Source organism: Lampetra planeri, unplaced genomic scaffold (assembly GCF_965212315.1).
Source record: "Lampetra planeri unplaced genomic scaffold, kcLamPlan1.2.h2 scaffold_1241, whole genome shotgun sequence".
NCBI lineage: Eukaryota > Metazoa > Chordata > Hyperoartia > Petromyzontiformes > Petromyzontidae > Lampetra > Lampetra planeri.
Genome location: NW_027613956.1, coordinates 1 through 22,500, shown reverse-complemented (window position 1 = coordinate 22,500; position 22,500 = coordinate 1). Strand labels below are relative to the sequence as shown.

The 22,500-nt window shown below is 56.5% G+C and overlaps 1 protein-coding gene across 1 annotated transcript in view; it reads right to left on the bottom strand.

Moving 5' to 3' along the window:
- The window catches only part of LOC144738955 (ATP-dependent RNA helicase dhx29-like), a gene marked incomplete at its 3' end in the record, with an annotated part of 14,510 nt that extends 4,831 nt beyond the window's left edge, over window positions 1–9,679 (bottom strand). The window contains exons 1-7 of the mRNA XM_078621950.1: window positions 9,559–9,679; window positions 8,001–8,378; window positions 7,684–7,836; window positions 6,167–6,314; window positions 5,573–5,693; window positions 4,599–4,683; window positions 596–684 (exon numbers count right to left, since the gene is read on the bottom strand). Coding sequence (XP_078478076.1) covers window positions 596–684; window positions 4,599–4,683; window positions 5,573–5,693; window positions 6,167–6,314; window positions 7,684–7,836; window positions 8,001–8,378; window positions 9,559–9,654 — 1,070 coding nt within the window. The remainder of the gene's footprint in view (window positions 1–595; window positions 685–4,598; window positions 4,684–5,572; window positions 5,694–6,166; window positions 6,315–7,683; window positions 7,837–8,000; window positions 8,379–9,558) is intronic.
- Between the last annotated feature and the right edge of the window lie 12,821 nt (window positions 9,680–22,500).

Genomic DNA, 22,500 nt, shown 5'->3' with positions numbered 1-22,500 from the left:
GATGGTGGTGATGATGGTGGTGATGATGATAATGGTGGTGGTGATGATGATAATGGTGGTGGTGATGATGATGATGATATAGATGATGACAGTGGTGGTGATAGAGATAGCATTTATGATGATGGCGATAACATTGATGATGACGATGGTGGTGGAGTTAACATTGATGATGATGATGATAATAACCATGACCATGATGACAGCGACGATGATGACGATGACGATCGTGACGACAGCGACGATGATGACGACGACCATGACGATCGTGACGACGATGACGACAGCGACGATGATGACGATGACGATCGTGACGACAGCGACGATGATGACGACGACGATGACGATCGTGACGACGATGACGACAGCGATGATGACGACGATGACGATTGCGATCGTGACGACAGCGACGACGACAGCGACGATGACGATTGCGATCGTGACGACAGCGACGATGACGATGACGATTGCGACAGTGACGACGATGACGATTGCGATCGTGACGACAGCGACGATGACGACGATGACGATTGCGACAGTGACGACAGCGACGACGACGACAGCGACGACGACTGCGACCGTGACGACGGCCCCCCACCTGTTCTCCTTGCTGCGTCCGCCGTCGATGACGAACACGACGTCGGGGATGGTGATGCCCGTCTCGGCGATGTTGGTCGCCAGCACGATCTGCGAGTCGCCAGAAACAGAACGGCAGCGGCTCCGCGATGACGTCATCGAGGGCGTTCACGTCGCCGTCGACGACGTCATCGAGGACGTTCGCATCGTCGTCGATGACGTCATCGAGGACGTTCGCATCGTCGGCGACGACGTCATTCACATCGTCGGCGATGACGTCATCGAGGGCGTTCACATCGACGGCGATGACGTCATCGAGGACGTTCGCATCGTCGGCGACGACGTCATTCACATCGTCGTTGACGACGTCATCGAGGACGTTCGCATCGTCGTCGATGACGTCATCGAGGACGTTCGCATCGTCGGCGACGACGTCATTCACATCGTCGGCGATGACGTCATCGAGGGCGTTCACATCGACGGCGATGACGTCATCGAGGACGTTCACATAGTCGTCGATGACGTCATTCACATCGTCGTCGATGACGTCATCGAGGACGTTCGCATCGTCGGCGACGACGTCATTCACATCGTCGTCGATGACGTCATCGAGGACGTTCACATCGACGGCGATGACGTCATCCAGGACGTTCACATCGTCGTCGATGACGTCATCGAGGGCGTTCACATCGTCGTCGATGACGTCATCGAGGGCGTTCACATCGTCGTCGATGACATCATCGAGGGCGTTCGCATCGTCGGCGATGACGTCATCGAGGGCGTTCACATCGTCGTCGATGACATCATCGAGGGCGTTCGCATCGTCGGCGATGACGTCATCGAGGGCGTTCGCATCGTCGGCGATGACGTCATCGAGGACGTTCGCATCGTCGGCGATGACGTCATCGAGGGCGTTCGCATCGTCGTCGATGACGTCATCGAGGACGTTCGCATCGTCGGCGATGACGTCATCGAGGGCGTTCGCATCGTCGTCGATGACGTCATCGAGGACGTTCGCATCGTCGGCGATGACGTCATCGAGGGCGTTCGCATCGTCGTCGATGACGTCATCGAGGACGTTCGCATCGTCGGCGATGACGTCATCGAGGACGTTCGCATCGTCGGCGATGATGTCATCGAGGGCGTTCGCATCGTCGTCGATGACGTCATCGAGGACGTTCGCATCGTCGGCGACGACGTCATCGAGGGCGTTCACATCGTCAGCGACGACGTCATCGAGGGCGTACACATCGTCGGCGATGACGTCATCGAGGACGTTCGCATCGTCGGCGATGACGTCATCGAGGACGTTCACATCGTCGGCGACGACGTCATCGAGGACGTTCGCATCGTCGGCGATGACGTCATCGAGGGCGTTCGCATCGTCGTCGATGACGTCATCGAGGACGTTCGCATCGTCGGCGATGACGTCATCGAGGGCGTTCGCATCGTCGTCGATGACGTCATCGAGGGCGTTCGCATCGTCGTCGATGACGTCATCGACGGCGTTCGCATCGTCGGCGACGACGTCATCGAGGGCGTTCGCATCGTCGGCGACGACGTCATCGAGGACGTTCGCATCGTCGGCGACGACGTCATCGAGGGCGTTCGCATCGTCGTCGATGACGTCATCGACGGCGTTCGCATCGTCGGCGACGACGTCATCGAGGACGTTCGCATCGTCGTCGATGACGTCATCGAGGACGTTCGCATCGTCGTCGATGACGTCATCGGCGAAAAGGTGGTGAACGTCCTCGTGTCCTTAGAACTGCTTTTTGTGCTTAGCTTGTTGGCCTTCCCAACTCCACGCACCTCCGATTAGCACGGATGGTTACCCACAGATTCACACAGAGACCCACAGACTCACACAGAGACCCACAGACTCACACACAGAGACGCACAGACTCACACAGAGACCCACAGACTCACACAGAGACCCACAGACTCACACAGAGACCCATAGACTTACACAGAGACCCACAGACTCACACAGAGACCCACAGACTCACACAGAGACCCACAGACTCACACAGAGACCCACAGACTCACACGCAGAGACCCACAGACTCACACGCAGAGACCCACAGACTCACGCAGAGACCCACAGACTCACACAGAGACCCACAGACTCACCCAGAGACCCATAGACTCACACAGAGACCCATAGACTCACACACAGAGACGCACAGACTCACACAGAGACCCACAGACTCACACAGAGACCCACAGACTCACACAGAGACCCACAGACTCACACACAGAGACGCACAGACTCACACAGAGACTCACAGACTCACACAGAGACCCACAGACTCACACAGAGACCCACAGACTCACACAGAGACCCACAGACTCACACACAGACTCGCACAGACTCACACAGAGACCCACAGACTCACACAGAGACCCACAGACTCACACACAGAGACGCACAGACTCACACAGAGACCCACAGACTCACACAGAGACCCACAGACTCACACACAGAGACCCACAGACTCACACAGAGACCCACAGACTCACACAGAGACCCACAGACTCACACAGAGACCCACAGACTCACACACAGAGACGCACAGACTCACACAGAGACCCACAGACTCACACAGAGACCCACAGACTCACACAGAGACCCACAGACTCACACACAGACTCGCACAGACTCACACAGAGACCCACAGACTCACACACAGAGACCCACAGACTCACACATAGACCCACAGACTCACACAGAGACCCACAGACTCACACAGAGACCCACAGACTCACACACAGAGACGCACAGACTCACACAGAGACCCACAGACTCACACAGAGACCCACAGACTCACACAGAGACCCACAGACTCACAGAGACCCACAGACTCACACACAGACTCGCACAGACTCACACAGAGACCCATAGACTCACACAGAGACCCACAGACTCACACAGAGACCCACAGACTCACACACAGAGACGCACAGACTCACACAGAGACCCACAGACTCACACAGAGACCCACAGACTCACACAGAGACCCACAGACTCACACAGAGACCCACAGACTCACACACAGACTCGCACAGACTCACACAGAGACCCATAGACTCACACAGAGACCCACAGACTCACACAGAGACCCACAGACTCACACAGAGACCCACAGACTCACACAGAGACCCACAGACTCACACAGACTCGCACAGACTCACACAGAGACCCATAGACTCACACAGAGACCCACAGACTCACACAGAGACCCATAGACTCACACAGAGACCCACAGACTCACACAGAGACTCGCACAGACTCACACAGAGACCCACAGACTCACACAGAGACCCACAGACTCACACACAGAGACGCACAGACTCACACAGAGACCCACAGACTCACACAGAGACCCACAGACTCACACACAGAGACCCACAGACTCACACATAGACCCACAGACTCACACAGAGACCCACAGACTCACACAGAGACCCACAGACTCACACACAGAGACGCACAGACTCACACAGAGACCCACAGACTCACACAGAGACCCACAGACTCACACAGAGACCCACAGACTCACACAGAGACCCACAGACTCACACACAGACTCGCACAGACTCACACAGAGACCCATAGACTCACACAGAGACCCACAGAGACCCACAGACTCACACAGAGACCCACAGACTCACACACAGAGACGCACAGACTCACACAGAGACCCACAGACTCACACAGAGACCCACAGACTCACACAGAGACCCACAGACTCACACAGAGACCCACAGACTCACACACAGACTCGCACAGACTCACACAGAGACCCATAGACTCACACAGAGACCCACAGACTCACACAGAGACCCACAGACTCACACAGAGACCCACAGACTCACACAGAGACCCACAGACTCACACAGACTCACTCAGAGACCCACAGACTCACACACAGAGACCCACAGACTCACACAGACTCACACAGAGACCCACAGACTCACGCACAGAGACCCACAGACTCACACAGACTCGCACAGAGACCCACCTTGCGCACACCCGGCGGAGGGATGGAGAAAGCGGCGCTCTGGTCGCGTGACGACAGCACCGAGTGGAGCGGCACCACCTTGTACCTGGCGCAGCGACGCACGCACGGTCAGGTACAGGCAAAGGTGCCCCCCTCCACCGTGTAGCCTGCACGGGCGGCCGGGTCAAGTGCCGTTAGCGAGCGGCACCTACGAAGGCCGGCAGGGCCGCGCGAGGCCGCCCTTATCTCCTCAAGTGCTCGTTGAGGCCGAGTCGACCTAGGGGAGGCCCGGGACCGGTTCAGAGTTCTGCCGTCACCGGCGGTGTTGGTGACCGTGAGCGGGGATCGAACTCGGTACGCCGCCGGGTTCGTGTCGGGGCGGAGTAGCGCTGAACGCTTCACCACCGCAGGCCACGCTCACGAGGCCACACCGCAGCGCACACAGACACGTGTATACACACACACACGCCCATACACACGGACACACGCACACGCACACACACACACGCGTGTGTATACACGCGCACACACACGCCAATACACACACACACACGCGTGTATACACGCGCACACACACACCCATACACACACACATGCGTGTATACACACACACACGCGTGTATACACACACACACACACACGTATATACACACACACACGCCCATACACACACACACGCGTGTATACACACACACGCCCGCACACACACGCGTGTATGCGCACACACGCACGCACACACACACACTTACCCATACAACGCACCCATACACACACGCACCCATACACACATACACGAACACACGCACACACACACGCGCGCACACACACACGCGCACGCCCACGCGCGCATGCACGCGCACACACACACACACACACGACGCTGGCATCGCGCGGCAAGCGTTCGCCGCGGCAATGCCGGCGCAATCGCCCCGTCGTCCTTGCGCGCGGTTGCACCGGGGCGTCGTTCCAGCGCGGTGGGGGGGGGGAGGCCTCACCGCCGGGAGTCGCGAAAGTCGCGGTGCTGGCCGAGTGCGTCGTGGAGATCCTGGATGTCGGCAAAGCCCGGCAGGAAGACAAGCACGGCGCCCTCCACCGCACGCAGCTCGGCGCTGGTGTCTAGGCACAGGGACAAAGATCCCCCGTGTAGCCTCTGGCAAGACTGTCGGGGCAAGTGCTGCTAGCCAGTAGCAGCAGCAGCTACTACTGGCGGTGGCGTGACGAGGCGGCGTTGCCGGCTCGGACCAGCGCCGACGGGGGATTTGATTTGTTTTTATTGTAATTCATTTCCATTGAATGTTTTTTTTCACGTAATTTTTGCTGTATTGCTACGCAGTTTATATTTTATTATTTAATAATAATACAAATTATTAACTTCTGCATTATAATAATTTATTATTACACGTATACATTTAATAATTGCTTTTTAACCCTTCTATCTGGCAACAAAACTGACACCTTTTTTTACAAGCGTCAGTTTTGTTGCCAGAGAGAAGGGTAAAAAAAAACAATCATCGTATTTTTTCACTGGCAAACGAGGTTCCAATGACGTATACATTTGCTCCCCCCCTCCCTCCCGCCCCCCAACTCACCCAGGTGGGCGAGCAGCGCCACCACGAGCTCCAGGTTGACCCGCTCGGGGTTGGCGGTGGCGACGGTGTGGCGGGTGCGGGCGCTGTAGCGCGCCGGGTCGAGCCCGCTGGGGTCCGTGGCGGCCGCCCCCTCCTTCTCCCACGACAGCTGAGCTCGCCGCGGGGAGAGGGACAAGTTGAAACGTTCTTTTATTCGAAGCTTTCGCGACTGCGGCGATTTCGCGCTCGTGGGTTTCTCTCGGTAAAGCCGCGCGGATTAGGAACCACGAGTCGATGATGGCTCACGGACGTTTCGATGGCAACGGCGAGCGGTCGTCTTCAGGTGAGAGAGAGAAACACGCGCCTCTGTGACGCGGCATTAGATAGAGGGGGGGAGTGGGGCATGCCGCAAAGGGGCGAGAGAGGGTGGGGATCACATTCAAAGAGGCCTTGGGTGAGAGAGAGATGAAAGAAATGTGACAAGGAGGCTTAGACATCAAACTTAACAACATTTTAGAAATGCAATGCTACTCAGACAGTCGGCCAACACAACAGTTAACACTTGGTTGCTCAACGTCCTTCCAAAGATGACAACATTTTACAACCCTCCCCGCCCCCTCGATATAATGCCTCGAAACGTCGTGATCCACTATTTACTTATTTTCCTATCCACACGACTTTACCGAAAGAACCTCAAGAGTTGCATCATGGGACCTCTTTTGCCAGTAGCAAAATATACTAATAGGGTTTTTCCCCCTTTTTTTTTTTTTGCAAAAGGTGTCAGTTTTTGTTGCCAGAAAAAAGGGGAAAAACCCTATTAGTATATGTTGGTACTGGCAAAGGAGGTCCCATGGTGTAGCTGCTCACCCCGAACTCTCATTACTCTGGTGGTGCGTTGTCTTTGAACCGTGCGCCTTTTGGCGTCATCTGGTCGAACACCATATGAGACGAGGCTCTAAAGAAAGCCGTCTCTGGTGTGGACCAATCAGTTTCAAAGACAATGCATACGTTATCAGAGTTGTGTTTTTTTGTTTGCATTTGACTGCAAGTATTGTGGTTAATGTAAGCATGATTCCTCGCAAAAAGGTGTCAGTTTTGGTTGCCAGAAAAAAAGGGGGAAAAAAACCCGTATTAAGTAACCTCAAGAGTGTTTAATATTTCTGTTCAATAAAAATATTAAATTTCGATTTAAAGCTTTCGTGACTGCAGGGATTCATCTTCTTGGTTCTTTCGGTAAAGTCACGTAGAAGGGAAGTAATAAAATAATAAAAACAAAACATAACAAAATAATATAATTCTCACGACGTTTCGGCCACAACGCAAGCAGCCGTCCGCGTTGTGGCCGAAACGTCGTGAGAATTATATTATTTTGTTATGCTTTGTTTTTATTATTTTATTACTTCCCTTCTACGTGACTTTACCGAAAGAACCAGGAAGAAAAATATTTAAATTCCACCTCCCTCTCCCCCCCGCTAGCGACCTGTGGCCGCGTCGACCCCAGCGTGACCCCAGCGTGACCCCGCGACCCCGCCGCTCACCTGCACGCGACGCGATTGTCCGGCCCTTCCCGTGACGGTGACGGCGGTGGACTGCTGCTGCTGCTGCTGCTGGTCGCGGTCGCGCAAGGCGTACGGGGAGTCCGAGTCCAGCGTGTAGCCGCTCAACTCCACCACGTCCTCCATGTAGCTCACCTGATGGGGGGACACGGGGGGGAGGAGGCGTGGGAGGAGGTGTGGGAGGAGGTGTGAGAGGAGGAGGAGGATACTGACCGAGTGCCAGTCGATGGGTCTCTCTCTGTGTGTGTGTGTCAGTCTATGAGTCTCTCTCTCTCTCCGAGTGCCCGCGAGCGCCGCACCTGCACGGGGAAGGTGCGCCCGGGCACCGTGACGATGGGGCACCCGCCGAAATACCGCGACAGGCGCCGGCAGTCGGCCGTGGCGCTCATGAGGATGAGACGCGGCGGCTGCTGCCGCTGCCGCTGCCGCCCCCCCGAAGTCGCCGCCGAAGACGCCGCCGAAGTGGCCGCCCGCGCCAGCAGGCGGCGCATGGCGGCGAGGAGGAGGTCGTTGTGTGCGCCGCGCTCGTGCACCTCGTCCACGACGAGGTGGGACAGCGACGACAGCGTCGGCTCCACCTGCAGCCGGCGCAGGAGCACGCCAGCCGTGGCGTAGAGCAGGCGGCAGCAGGGCCCGGCGCGGCGCTCCAGGCGGATCTGGTAGCCGCAGAGCGACGACTGCGGGACGGACGGACGGGGCGGGAAGGGGGGGGGGGGGGTCAGGTGACCTGTCGGCGGGGGGGGGGGGGGGCGGTGCGACGCGACGCGGCCGGAGAGCCGTTGTCTGCTGCCCGTGAAGGCCGGCACGGCACACGAGGTGGCGGTGGGGGGGGTGGACAATAGCGCGCCCGGCCGCCTTTGTCTCCCCGGTGGCGATGTTTGCTAAGCACACCGCGCCAGGTGCTCGTTTGAGGCTGAGTCGACCTAGGGGAGGCCCGGGACCAGTTCAGATAATTGTCACTGGTGTTGGCAGATCGCGGGAATCGAACCCGTGTCGCCGGGTCCATAGCGCAGCGTAGCGCTAACCGCTGCAACTATCGCTCCCCACTACACACACACACGTACACACACACACGTACACACACACACACACACGTACACACACACACACCTAGACACACACACACGTAGACACACACACAGTTACACACGTAGACACACACACACGTAGACACACACACACACCTAGACACACACACACGTAGACACACACACACACGTAGACACACACACACGTACACACACACACACACGTAGACACACACACACACACGTAGACACACACACACACCTAGACACACACACACGTAGACACACACACACACCTAGACACACACACACGTAGACACACACACACACGTAGACACACACACACGTAGACACACACACACGTAGACACACACACAGTTACACACGTAGACACACACACACACACGTAGACACACACACACACGTAGACACACACACACGTACACACACACACACGTACACACACACACACACGTAGACACACACACACGTACACACACACAGTTACACACACACACACACACGTAGACACACACACAGTTACACACGTAGACACACACACACGTAGACACACACACACACCTAGACACACACACACGTAGGCACACACACACACGTAGACACACACACATGTACACACACACACACACGTAGACACACACACACACACGTAGACACACACACACCTAGACACACACACACGTAGACACACACACACGTAGACACACACACACGTAGACACACACACACGTAGACACACACACACGTAGACACACACACACACACGTAGACACACACACACACACACGCGTGTGCGTGCGTCCATCACCTCGCTGCCCGGCTCTCCGTGTGCTCCCAGCTCCTGGTTGACGCGCCGAGCGAGGCTCACGGCCGAGATGCGCCGCGGCTGCGTGCACACCACCATGAAGGGGGCACCACCACCACCACCGCCGCCACCGCCACCACCGCCACCACCACCACCAGCACCACCGCCACCACCGCCGCCACCACCACCACCACCGCCACCGCCACCACCACCACCACCGCAACCCTCCTCCTCACTGCCACCCGGGGAATCTCCTGGGGGGCAAAGGGGGTGGGGGGGGGGGTGAGTGGGGGAGGGGGCATGAGGGGAGGGGGAGTGAGGGAGGGGGGGAAGTGGGGGGGGGGGGGGATGAGGGGGGGGGGGAGAAGTGGGGGAGGGGGGAAGTGGGGGAGCAACATTCGACCTCTTGAGTCTTGGCGATGAATTCGACACCCGTGGCGTCTGCACTCACTCACCCCCGACCCCTCACCCCCGACCCCTCACCCCCGACCCCTCACCCCCGACCCCTCACCCCCGACCCCTCACCCCCCGACCCCTCACCCCTGACCCCCCCCCCCCCTCACCGGCCAGGAACTCCTCGAGCAGGAACTGCGGCACCTGGGTGCTCTTCCCGCTGCCCGTCTCCCCGGCGACGATGACCACTCGGTGCGTCGCCATGGCGCCCACCAGCTGCTCGCGGTGCTGCGACACGGGCAGGGCCCGGCGCTCGGCGCGGAGCCTCTCGGCCGCCGGCGAGGAGCGGAGGCGCTGGAAGAGGTGACGGCACGCGGACAGGGAGCCCCTCCCCGCCGCGTCCTCCGCACCGCCGCCACCGCCGCCACCGTCGCCGCCGCGCCCGTCACACGTAACGTCGTTGCCGCCACCGCCGCCGCCGTTTTTCACTTCCTCCTCATCCTCCTCCTCGTCGTCGTCGTCGGAGCCGGAGCCGCTGCCCTCCGAGTCGTCCCACGACTCCTTGAGCGCGCCGTCGCTGTCCTGCGGAACGCGACGGCGACGGCCGAAAACCGTGACGCTCGCTTCTTCACATTCGTAGGTTTTTTTCGGTAAAGTTCGGTGAAGTCGTGTAGGTACCTACGTGACTTTACCGAAAAAAACTAAGAATATGAATCCTTGCAGTCACGAAAGCTTCAAATCTAGAATCGTTTCTTCACGACCGCCTCTCTCTCTGTGTCGCGTTCAGCCGCTCGCTCTCCCGCCCCTCCAACCAACTCCTCCGATTCAGCGCCGCTGGCCACGTACGGCGCGGGAGACGCTCAAAGTACGGTACGTGGACTCACGCGGCAGAGACCCAGAGACTCACACAGAGACCCATAGACTTCTATAGAGACCCATAGACCCACACAGCAGAGACCCATAGACTCACACAGAGACGCATAGACCCACACAGCAGAGACCCATAGACTCACACAGAGACGCATAGACCCACACAGCAGAGACCCATAGACTCGCAAAGCACAGACCCATAGAGTCACGCGGCAGAGACCCATAAACTCACGCGGCAAAGACCCATAGACTCACACAGTAGAGACCCATAGACTCACACAGAGACCCACAGACTCACACAGCAGAGACCCATAGACTCACACAGCAGAGACCCATAGACTTGCACAGAGACCCATAGACTCACACAGCAGAGACCCATAGACACACACAGAAGAAACCTATAGACTCACACAGCAGAGACCCATAGACTCACACAGCAGAGACCCATAGACTCACACGGCAGAGACCCATAGACTCACACAGCAGAGACCCATAGACTCACATTGAGACCCATAGACTCACACAGCAGAGACCCATAGACTCACACGGCAGAGACCCATAGACTCACACAGAGACCCATAGACTCACACAGAGACCCATAGACTCACACGGCAGAGACCCATAGACTCACACAGAGACGCATAGACTCACACAGCAGAGACCCATAGACTCACGCGGCAGGGACCCATAGACTCACACAGCAGAGACCCATAGACTCACACAGCAGAGACCCATAGACTCACACAGCAGAGACCCATAGACTCACACAGAGACGCATAGACCCACACAGCAGAGACCCATAGACTCACACGGCAGAGACCCATAGACTCACACGGCAGAGACCCATAGACTCACGCGGCAGAGACCCATAGACTCACACAGAGACCCATAGACTCACACGGCAGAGACCCATAGACTCACACAGAGACGCATAGACTCACACAGCAGAGACCCATAGACTCACACGGCAGAGACCCATAGACTCACACAGCAGAGACCCATAGACTCACATAGAGACCCATAGACTCACACAGCAGAGACCCATAGACTCACACAGAGACCCATAGACTCACACAGCAGAGACCCATAGACTCACACAGCAGAGACCCATAGACTCACATAGAGACCCATAGACTCACACAGCAGAGACCCATAGACTCACACAGAGACGCATAGACCCACACAGCAGAGATCCATAGACTCACACAGCAGAGACCCATAGACTCACGCGGTAGAGACCCAGAGACTCACACAGCAGAGACCCATAGACTCACACAGAGACACACAGACTCACACAGCAGAGACCTATAGACTCATATAGAGACCCATAGACACACAGCAGAGACCCATAGACTCACACAGAGACCCATAGACTCACACAGAGACCCATAGACTCACACGGCAGAGACCCATATACTCATATAGAGACCCATAGACTCACACAGCAGAGACCCATAGACTCACACAGAGACGCATAGACCCACACAGCAGAGACCCATAGACTCACACAGAGACGCATAGACCCACACAGCAGAGACCCATAGACTCACACAGAGACGCATAGACTCACACGGCAGAGACCCATAGACTCGCACAGCAGAGACCCATAGACTCACACAGCAGAGACCCATAGACTCACACAGAGACCCATAGACTCACACAGCAGAGACCCATAGACTCACACAGAGACGCATAGACCCACACAGCAGAGACCCATAGACTCACACAGCAGAGACCCATAGACTCACACAGAGACGCATAGACCCACACAGCAGAGACCCATAGACTCACACAGAGACGCATAGACCCACACAGCAGAGACCCATAGACTCACACAGCAGAGACCCATAGACTCACACAGAGACGCATAGACCCACACAGCAGAGACCCATAGACTCACACAGCAGAGACCCATAGACTCACACAGCAGAGACCCATAGACTCACACAGAGACCCATAGACTCACACAGCAGAGACCCATAGACTCACACAGAGACGCATAGACCCACATAGCAGAGACCCATAGACTCACACAGAGACGCATAGACCCACACAGCAGAGACCCATAGACTCACACAGCAGAGACCCATAGACTCACACAGCAGAGACCCATAGACTCACATAGAGACCCATAGACTCACACAGCAGAGACCCATAGACTCACACAGAGACGCATAGACCCACACAGCAGAGATCCATAGACTCACACAGCAGAGACCCATAGACTCACGCGGCAGAGACCCAGAGACTCACACAGCAGAGACCCATAGACTCACACAGAGACACACAGACTCACACAGCAGAGACCTATAGACTCATATAGAGACCCATAGACACACAGCAGACCCATAGACTCACACAGAGACCCATAGACTCACACGGCAGAGACCCATATACTCATATAGAGACCCATAGACTCACACAGCAGAGACCCATAGACTCACACAGAGACGCATAGACCCACACAGCAGAGACCCATAGACTCACACAGAGACGCATAGACTCACACAGCAGAGACCCATAGACTCACATAGAGACCCATAGACTCACACAGCAGAGACCCATAGACTCACACAGAGACGCATAGACCCACACAGCAGAGACCCATAGACTCACACAGAGACGCATAGACTCACACGGCAGAGACCCATAGACTCACACAGCAGAGACCCATAGACTCACACAGCAGAGACCCATAGACTCACACAGAGACCCATAGACTCACACAGCAGAGACCCATAGACTCACACAGAGACGCATAGACCCACACAGCAGAGACCCATAGACTCACACAGCAGAGACCCATAGACTCACACAGAGACGCATAGACCCACACAGCAGAGACCCATAGACTCACACAGAGACGCATAGACCCACACAGCAGAGACCCATAGACTCACACAGCAGAGACCCATAGACTCACACAGAGACGCATAGACCCACACAGCAGAGACCCATAGACTCACACAGCAAAGACCCATAGACTCACACAGCAGAGACCCATAGACTCACACAGCAGAGACCCATAGACTCACACAGCAGAGACCCATAGACTCACACAGAGACGCATAGACCCACACAGCAGAGACCCATAGACTCACACAGAGACGCATAGACCCACACAGCAGAGACCCATAGACTCACACAGAGACGCATAGACTCACACGGCAGAGACCCATAGACTCACACAGCAGAGACCCATAGACTCACACAGCAGAGACCCATAGACTCACACAGAGACCCATAGACTCACACAGCAGAGACCCATAGACTCACACAGAGACGCATAGACCCACACAGCAGAGACCCATAGACTCACACAGCAGAGACCCATAGACTCACACAGAGACGCATAGACCCACACAGCAGAGACCCATAGACTCACACAGAGACGCATAGACCCACACAGCAGAGACCCATAGACTCACACAGCAGAGACCCATAGACTCACACAGAGACGCATAGACCCACACAGCAGAGACCCATAGACTCACACAGCAGAGACCCATAGACTCACACAGCAGAGACCCATAGACTCACACAGCAGAGACCCATAGACTCACACAGCAGAGACCCATAGACTCACACAGAGACGCATAGACCCACACAGCAGAGACCCATAGACTCACACAGAGACGCATAGACCCACACAGCAGAGACCCATAGACTCACACAGCAGAGACCCATAGACTCACACAGAGACGCATAGACCCACACAGCAGAGACCCATAGACTCACACAGCAGAGACCCATAGACTCACACAGCAGAGACCCATAGACTCACACAGAGACCCATAGACTCACACAGCAGAGACCCATAGACTTACACAGAGACGCATAGACCCACACAGCAGAGACCCATAGACTCACACAGAGACCCATAGACTCACACAGCAGAGACCCATAGACTCACACAGAGACCCATAGACTCACACAGAGACCCATAGACCCACACAGCAGAGACCCATAGACTCACACAGAGACGCATAGACCCACACAGCAGAGACCCATAGACTCACACAGCAGAGACCCATAGACTCACACAGCAGAGACCCATAGACTCACACAGAGACCCATAGACTCACACAGCAGAGACCCATAGACTCACACAGAGACGCATAGACCCACACAGCAGAGACCCATAGACTCACACAGAGACGCATAGACCCACACAGCAGAGACCCATAGACTCACACAGCAGAGACCCATAGACTCACACAGCAGAGACCCATAGACTCACACAGCAGAGACCCATAGACTCACACAGCAGAGACCCATAGACTCACACAGCAGAGACCCATAGACTCACACAGCAGAGACCCATAGACTCACACAGAGACGCATAGACCCACACAGCAGAGACCCATAGACTCACACAGAGACGCATAGACCCACACAGCAGAGACCCATAGACTCACACAGAGACGCATAGACTCACACGGCAGAGACCCATAGACTCACACAGCAGAGACCCATAGACTCACACAGCAGAGACCCATAGACTCACACAGAGACCCATAGACTCACACAGCAGAGACCCATAGACTCACACAGAGACGCATAGACCCACACAGCAGAGACCCATAGACTCACACAGCAGAGACCCATAGACTCACACAGAGACGCATAGACCCACACAGCAGAGACCCATAGACTCACACAGCAGAGACCCATAGACTCACACAGCAGAGACCCATAGACTCACACAGAGACCCATAGACTCACACAGCAGAGACCCATAGACTCACACAGAGACGCATAGACCCACACAGCAGAGACCCATAGACTCACACAGCAGAGACCCATAGACTCACACAGAGACCCATAGACTCACACAGCAGAGACCCATAGACTCACACAGAGACGCATAGACCCACACAGCAGAGACCCATAGACTCACACAGCAGAGACCCATAGACTCACACAGCAGAGACCCATAGACTCACACAGCAGAGACCCATAGACTCACACAGAGACGCATAGACTCACACAGCAGAGACCCATAGACTCACACAGCAGAGACCCATAGACTCACACAGAGACCCATAGACTCACACAGCAGAGACCCATAGACTCACACAGAGACGCATAGACCCACACAGCAGAGACCCATAGACTCACACAGCAGAGACCCATAGACTCACACAGAGACCCATAGACTCACACAGCAGAGACCCATAGACTCACACAGCAGAGACCCATAGACTCACATAGAGACCCATAGACTCACACAGCAGAGACCCATAGACTCACACAGAGACGCATAGACCCACACAGCAGAGATCCATAGACTCACACAGCAGAGACCCATAGACTCACGCGGTAGAGACCCAGAGACTCACACAGCAGAGACCCATAGACTCACACAGAGACACACAGACTCACACAGCAGAGACCTATAGACTCATATAGAGACCCATAGACACACAGCAGAGACCCATAGACTCACACAGAGACCCATAGACTCACACAGAGACCCATAGACTCACACGGCAGAGACCCATATACTCATATAGAGACCCATAGACTCACACAGCAGAGACCCATAGACTCACACAGAGACGCATAGACCCACACAGCAGAGACCCATAGACTCACACAGCAGAGACCCATAGACTCACACAGCAGAGACCCATAGACTCACACAGCAGAGACCCATAGACTCACACAGAGACGCATAGACTCACACAGCAGAGACCCATAGACTCACACAGCAGAGACCCATAGACTCACACAGAGACCCATAGACTCACACAGCAGAGACCCATAGACTCACACAGAGACGCATAGACCCACACAGCAGAGACCCATAGACTCACACAGCAGAGACCCATAGACTCACACAGAGACCCATAGACTCACACAGCAGAGACCCATAGACTCACACAGCAGAGACCCATAGACTCACATAGAGACCCATAGACTCACACAGCAGAGACCCATAGACTCACACAGAGACGCATAGACCCACACAGCAGAGATCCATAGACTCACACAGCAGAGACCCATAGACTCACGCGGTAGAGACCCAGAGACTCACACAGCAGAGACCCATAGACTCACACAGAGACACACAGACTCACACAGCAGAGACCTATAGACTCATATAGAGACCCATAGACACACAGCAGAGACCCATAGACTCACACAGAGACCCATAGACTCACACAGAGACCCATAGACTCACACGGCAGAGACCCATATACTCATATAGAGACCCATAGACTCACACAGCAGAGACCCATAGACTCACACAGAGACGCATAGACCCACACAGCAGAGACCCATAGACTCACACAGAGACGCATAGACCCACACAGCAGAGACCCATAGACTCACACAGAGACGCATAGACTCACACGGCAGAGACCCATAGACTCGCACAGCAGAGACCCATAGACTCACACAGCAGAGACCCATAGACTCACACAGAGACCCATAGACTCACACAGCAGAGACCCATAGACTCACACAGAGACGCATAGACCCACACAGCAGAGACCCATAGACTCACACAGCAGAGACCCATAGACTCACACAGAGACGCATAGACCCACACAGCAGAGACCCATAGACTCACACAGAGACGCATAGACCCACACAGCAGAGACCCATAGACTCACACAGCAGAGACCCATAGACTCACACAGAGACGCATAGACCCACACAGCAGAGACCCATAGACTCACACAGCAGAGACCCATAGACTCACACAGCAGAGACCCATAGACTCACACAGAGACCCATAGACTCACACAGCAGAGACCCATAGACTCACACAGAGACGCATAGACCCACATAGCAGAGACCCATAGACTCACACAGAGACGCATAGACCCACACAGCAGAGACCCATAGACTCACACAGCAGAGACCCATAGACTCACACAGCAGAGACCCATAGACTCACATAGAGACCCATAGACTCACACAGCAGAGACCCATAGACTCACACAGAGACGCATAGACCCACACAGCAGAGATCCATAGACTCACACAGCAGAGACCCATAGACTCACGCGGCAGAGACCCAGAGACTCACACAGCAGAGACCCATAGACTCACACAGAGACACACAGACTCACACAGCAGAGACCTATAGACTCATATAGAGACCCATAGACACACAGCAGACCCATAGACTCACACAGAGACCCATAGACTCACACGGCAGAGACCCATATACTCATATAGAGACCCATAGACTCACACAGCAGAGACCCATAGACTCACACAGAGACGCATAGACCCACACAGCAGAGACCCATAGACTCACACAGAGACGCATAGACTCACACAGCAGAGACCCATAGACTCACATAGAGACCCATAGACTCACACAGCAGAGACCCATAGACTCACACAGAGACGCATAGACCCACACAGCAGAGACCCATAGACTCACACAGAGACGCATAGACTCACACGGCAGAGACCCATAGACTCACACAGCAGAGACCCATAGACTCACACAGCAGAGACCCATAGACTCACACAGAGACCCATAGACTCACACAGCAGAGACCCATAGACTCACACAGAGACGCATAGACCCACACAGCAGAGGACCCATAGACTCACACAGCAGAGACCCATAGACTCACACAGAGACGCATAGACCCACACAGCAGAGACCCATAGACTCACACAGAGACGCATAGACCCACACAGCAGAGACCCATAGACTCACACAGCAGAGACCCATAGACTCACACAGAGACGCATAGACCCACACAGCAGAGACCCATAGACTCACACAGCAAAGACCCATAGACTCACACAGCAGAGACCCATAGACTCACACAGCAGAGACCCATAGACTCACACAGCAGAGACCCATAGACTCACACAGAGACGCATAGACCCACACAGCAGAGACCCATAGACTCACACAGAGACGCATAGACCCACACAGCAGAGACCCATAGACTCACACAGAGACGCATAGACTCACACGGCAGAGACCCATAGACTCACACAGCAGAGACCCATAGACTCACACAGCAGAGACCCATAGACTCACACAGAGACCCATAGACTCACACAGCAGAGACCCATAGACTCACACAGAGACGCATAGACCCACACAGCAGAGACCCATAGACTCACACAGCAGAGACCCATAGACTCACACAGAGACGCATAGACCCACACAGCAGAGACCCATAGACTCACACAGAGACGCATAGACCCACACAGCAGAGACCCATAGACTCACACAGCAGAGACCCATAGACTCACACAGAGACGCATAGACCCACACAGCAGAGACCCATAGACTCACACAGCAGAGACCCATAGACTCACACAGCAGAGACCCATAGACTCACACAGCAGAGACCCATAGACTCACACAGCAGAGACCCATAGACTCACACAGAGACGCATAGACCCACACAGCAGAGACCCATAGACTCACACAGAGACGCATAGACCCACACAGCAGAGACCCATAGACTCACACAGCAGAGACCCATAGACTCACACAGAGACCATAGACCCACACAGCAGAGACCCATAGACTCACACAGCAGAGACCCATAGACTCACACAGCAGAGACCCATAGACTCACACAGAGACCCATAGACTCACACAGCAGAGACCCATAGACTTACACAGAGACGCATAGACCCACACAGCAGAGACCCATAGACTCACACAGAGACCCATAGACTCACACAGCAGAGACCCATAGACTCACACAGAGACCCATAGACTCACACAGAGACCCATAGACCCACACAGCAGAGACCCATAGACTCACACAGAGACGCATAGACCTCACACAGCAGAGACCCATAGACTCACACAGCAGAGACCCATAGACTCACACAGCAGAGACCCATAGACTCCACAGAGACCCTAGACTCACACAGCAGAGACCCATAGACTCACACAGAGACGCATAGACCCACACAGCAGAGACCCATAGACTCACACAGAGACGCATAGACCCACACAGCAGAGACCATAGACTCACACAGCAGAGACCCATAGACTCACACAGCAGAGACCCATAGACTCACACAGCAGAGACCCATAGACTCACACAAGCAGAGACCCATAGACTCACACAGAGACCCATAGACTCACACAGCAGAGACCCATAGACTCACACAGACCATACCCAGCAGAGACCATAGACTCACACAGAGACGCATAGACCCACACAGCAGAGACCCATAGACTCACACAGAGACGCATAGACTCACACGGCAGAGACCCATAGACTCACACAGCAGAGACCATAGACTCACACAGCAGAGACCCATAGACTCACACAGAGACCCATAGACTCACACAGCAGAGACCCATAGACTCACACAGAGACGCATAGACCCACACAGCAGAGACCCATAGACTCACACAGCAGAGACCCATAGACTCACACAGAGACGCATAGACCCACACAGCAGAGACCCATAGACTCACACAGCAGAGACCCATAGACTCACACAGCAGAGACCATAGACTCACACAGAGACCCATAGACTCACACAGCAGAGACCCATAGACTCACACAGAGACGCATAGACCCACACAGCAGAGACCCATAGACTCACACAGCAGAGACCCATAGACTCACACAGAGACCATAGACTCAACAGCAGAGACCCATAGACTCACACAGAGACGCATAGACCCACACAGCAGAGACCCATAGACTCACACAGCAGAGACCCATAGACTCACACAGCAGAGACCCATAGACTCACACAGCAGAGGACCCATAGACTCACACAGAGACGCATAGACTCACACAGCAGAGACCCATAGACCTCACTCAGCAGAGACCCATAGACTCACACAGAGACCCATCAGACTCACACAGCAGAGACCCATAGACTCACACAGAGACGCATAGACCCACACAGCAGAGACCCATAGACTCACACAGGCAGAGACCCATAGACTCACACAGAGACCCATAGACTCACACAGCAAGACCCATAGACTCACACAGAGACCCATAGACTCACACAGCAGAGACCCATAGACTCACACAGAGACGCATAGACTCACACAGCAGAGACCCATAGACTCACACAGCAGAGACCCATAGACTCACACAGCAGAGACCCATAGTTTTCTGCTCCATACAAATCTACGCAGGACACCAAGACGAGAGAGTGACATCAGCTGGCATCCCAGCGCGACGTCGGCCGGGCCAATCAGCCACGGGGGTGGGGTGGGGGGGGTGTGGGGGTGGGGTGGGGGTGGGGTGGGGGGTGGGGGTGGGGGTGGAGGGGGGTGGGGTGGGGGGTGGGGGTGGAGGGGGGTGGGGGTGGGGTGGGGTGGAGGGGGGTGTGGGGGGGGTGGGGGTGGGGTGGGGTGGGGTGGGGGTGGGGGTGGGGGTGGAGGGGGGTGGGGGTAGGGGTGGGGTGGAGGGGGGGTGTGGGGGTGGGGGTGGGGGGGGGGGAACACACACGTCGCTCCGAAATACACGGGGGTGGGGTGGGGTGGGGGTGGAGGGGGGTGGGGTGGGGGTGGGGGTGGGGTGGAGGGGGGGTGTGGGGGTGTGGGGGGGGGTGGGGTGGGGGTGGGGTGGGTGGTGGCGGTGGAGGGGGGTGGGGATGGGTGGAGGGGGGGTGGGGTGGCGGTGGGGGTGGGGGTGGGGGTGGGGGGTGGGGGTGGGGGTGGGGTGGGGGTGGGGTGGGGGGTGTGGGTGGCGGGTTGGGGTGGGGGTGGGATGGGGTGTGGGTGGGGTGGGGGTGGGGTGGGGTGGGGGTGGGGTGAGGTGGGGGTGGGGGTGTGGGGGTGGGGGTGGGGTGGTGGACGCGACCTCGCCACCTGCGCGGGCGCCTGCTCTCTTCCGCCCCTTGCCGCCGTGACCTTTGCGAACCCTTCGCTCCTGCTGCTCGCTCCACTGCTGCTGCTCTGCTGCTGCTGCTGCTGCTGCAGCGCAGGCTGCTGCTGCTGCTGCGGCTGCTGCCTGCTCCTTGAGCTGCGCCAGCAGGCGGTCGAGAACTCGTCGCGTGGCCGGTGGTCTCGTCGCGCGCCGCCTGCTGGGCCGCCTGCTCCCGCGTCGAGCCACTCCAGCCACACGTCGCGGTTCGGGGGCGCAGCAGCTGGTGGATCGACTGCGGCGGCGAGCGGGAGAGCGGGCGAGCGGGAGAGCGGGCGAGCGGGAGAGCGGGAGAGCGGGAGAGCGGGCGAGCGGGATGAGCAGGACGAGCGGAGAGCGGGAGAGGACGAGAGGCGAGAGCGGGTCGGAGAGCGGGCGAGCTGGAGAGCGGCGAGAGCGGATGAGCGGCGGAGAGCGGGAGAGCGAGAGAGCGTGAGAGCGGACGCGAGCGGCGGGAGAGCGGGAGAGCGGGAGACGGGCGAGCGGAGTGAGCGGGAGAGCGGGAGAGCGGAGAGCGGGCGAGCGAGGAGAGCGGGCGAGCGGGCGAGCGCGAGAGCGGAGAGCGGGAGAGCGGCGAGCGGAGGACGGGAGAGCGGGAGAGCGGGAGGAGAGCGGAGAGCGGGCCGAGCGGGCGAGCGGAGAGCGGGAGAGCGGGAGAGCGGGCGAGCGGGCGAGGGCGAGAGCGGGAGAGCGGGAGAGCGGGAGAGCGGGAGAGCGGGGCGAGCGGGCGAGAGCGGGATGAGCGGGAGTCGCGAGCTAGAGCGGGAGAGCGGAGAGCGGGCGAGCGGGAGAGCGGAGCGAGCGGGAGGAGCGGGAGAGCCTGCGGGCGAGCGGG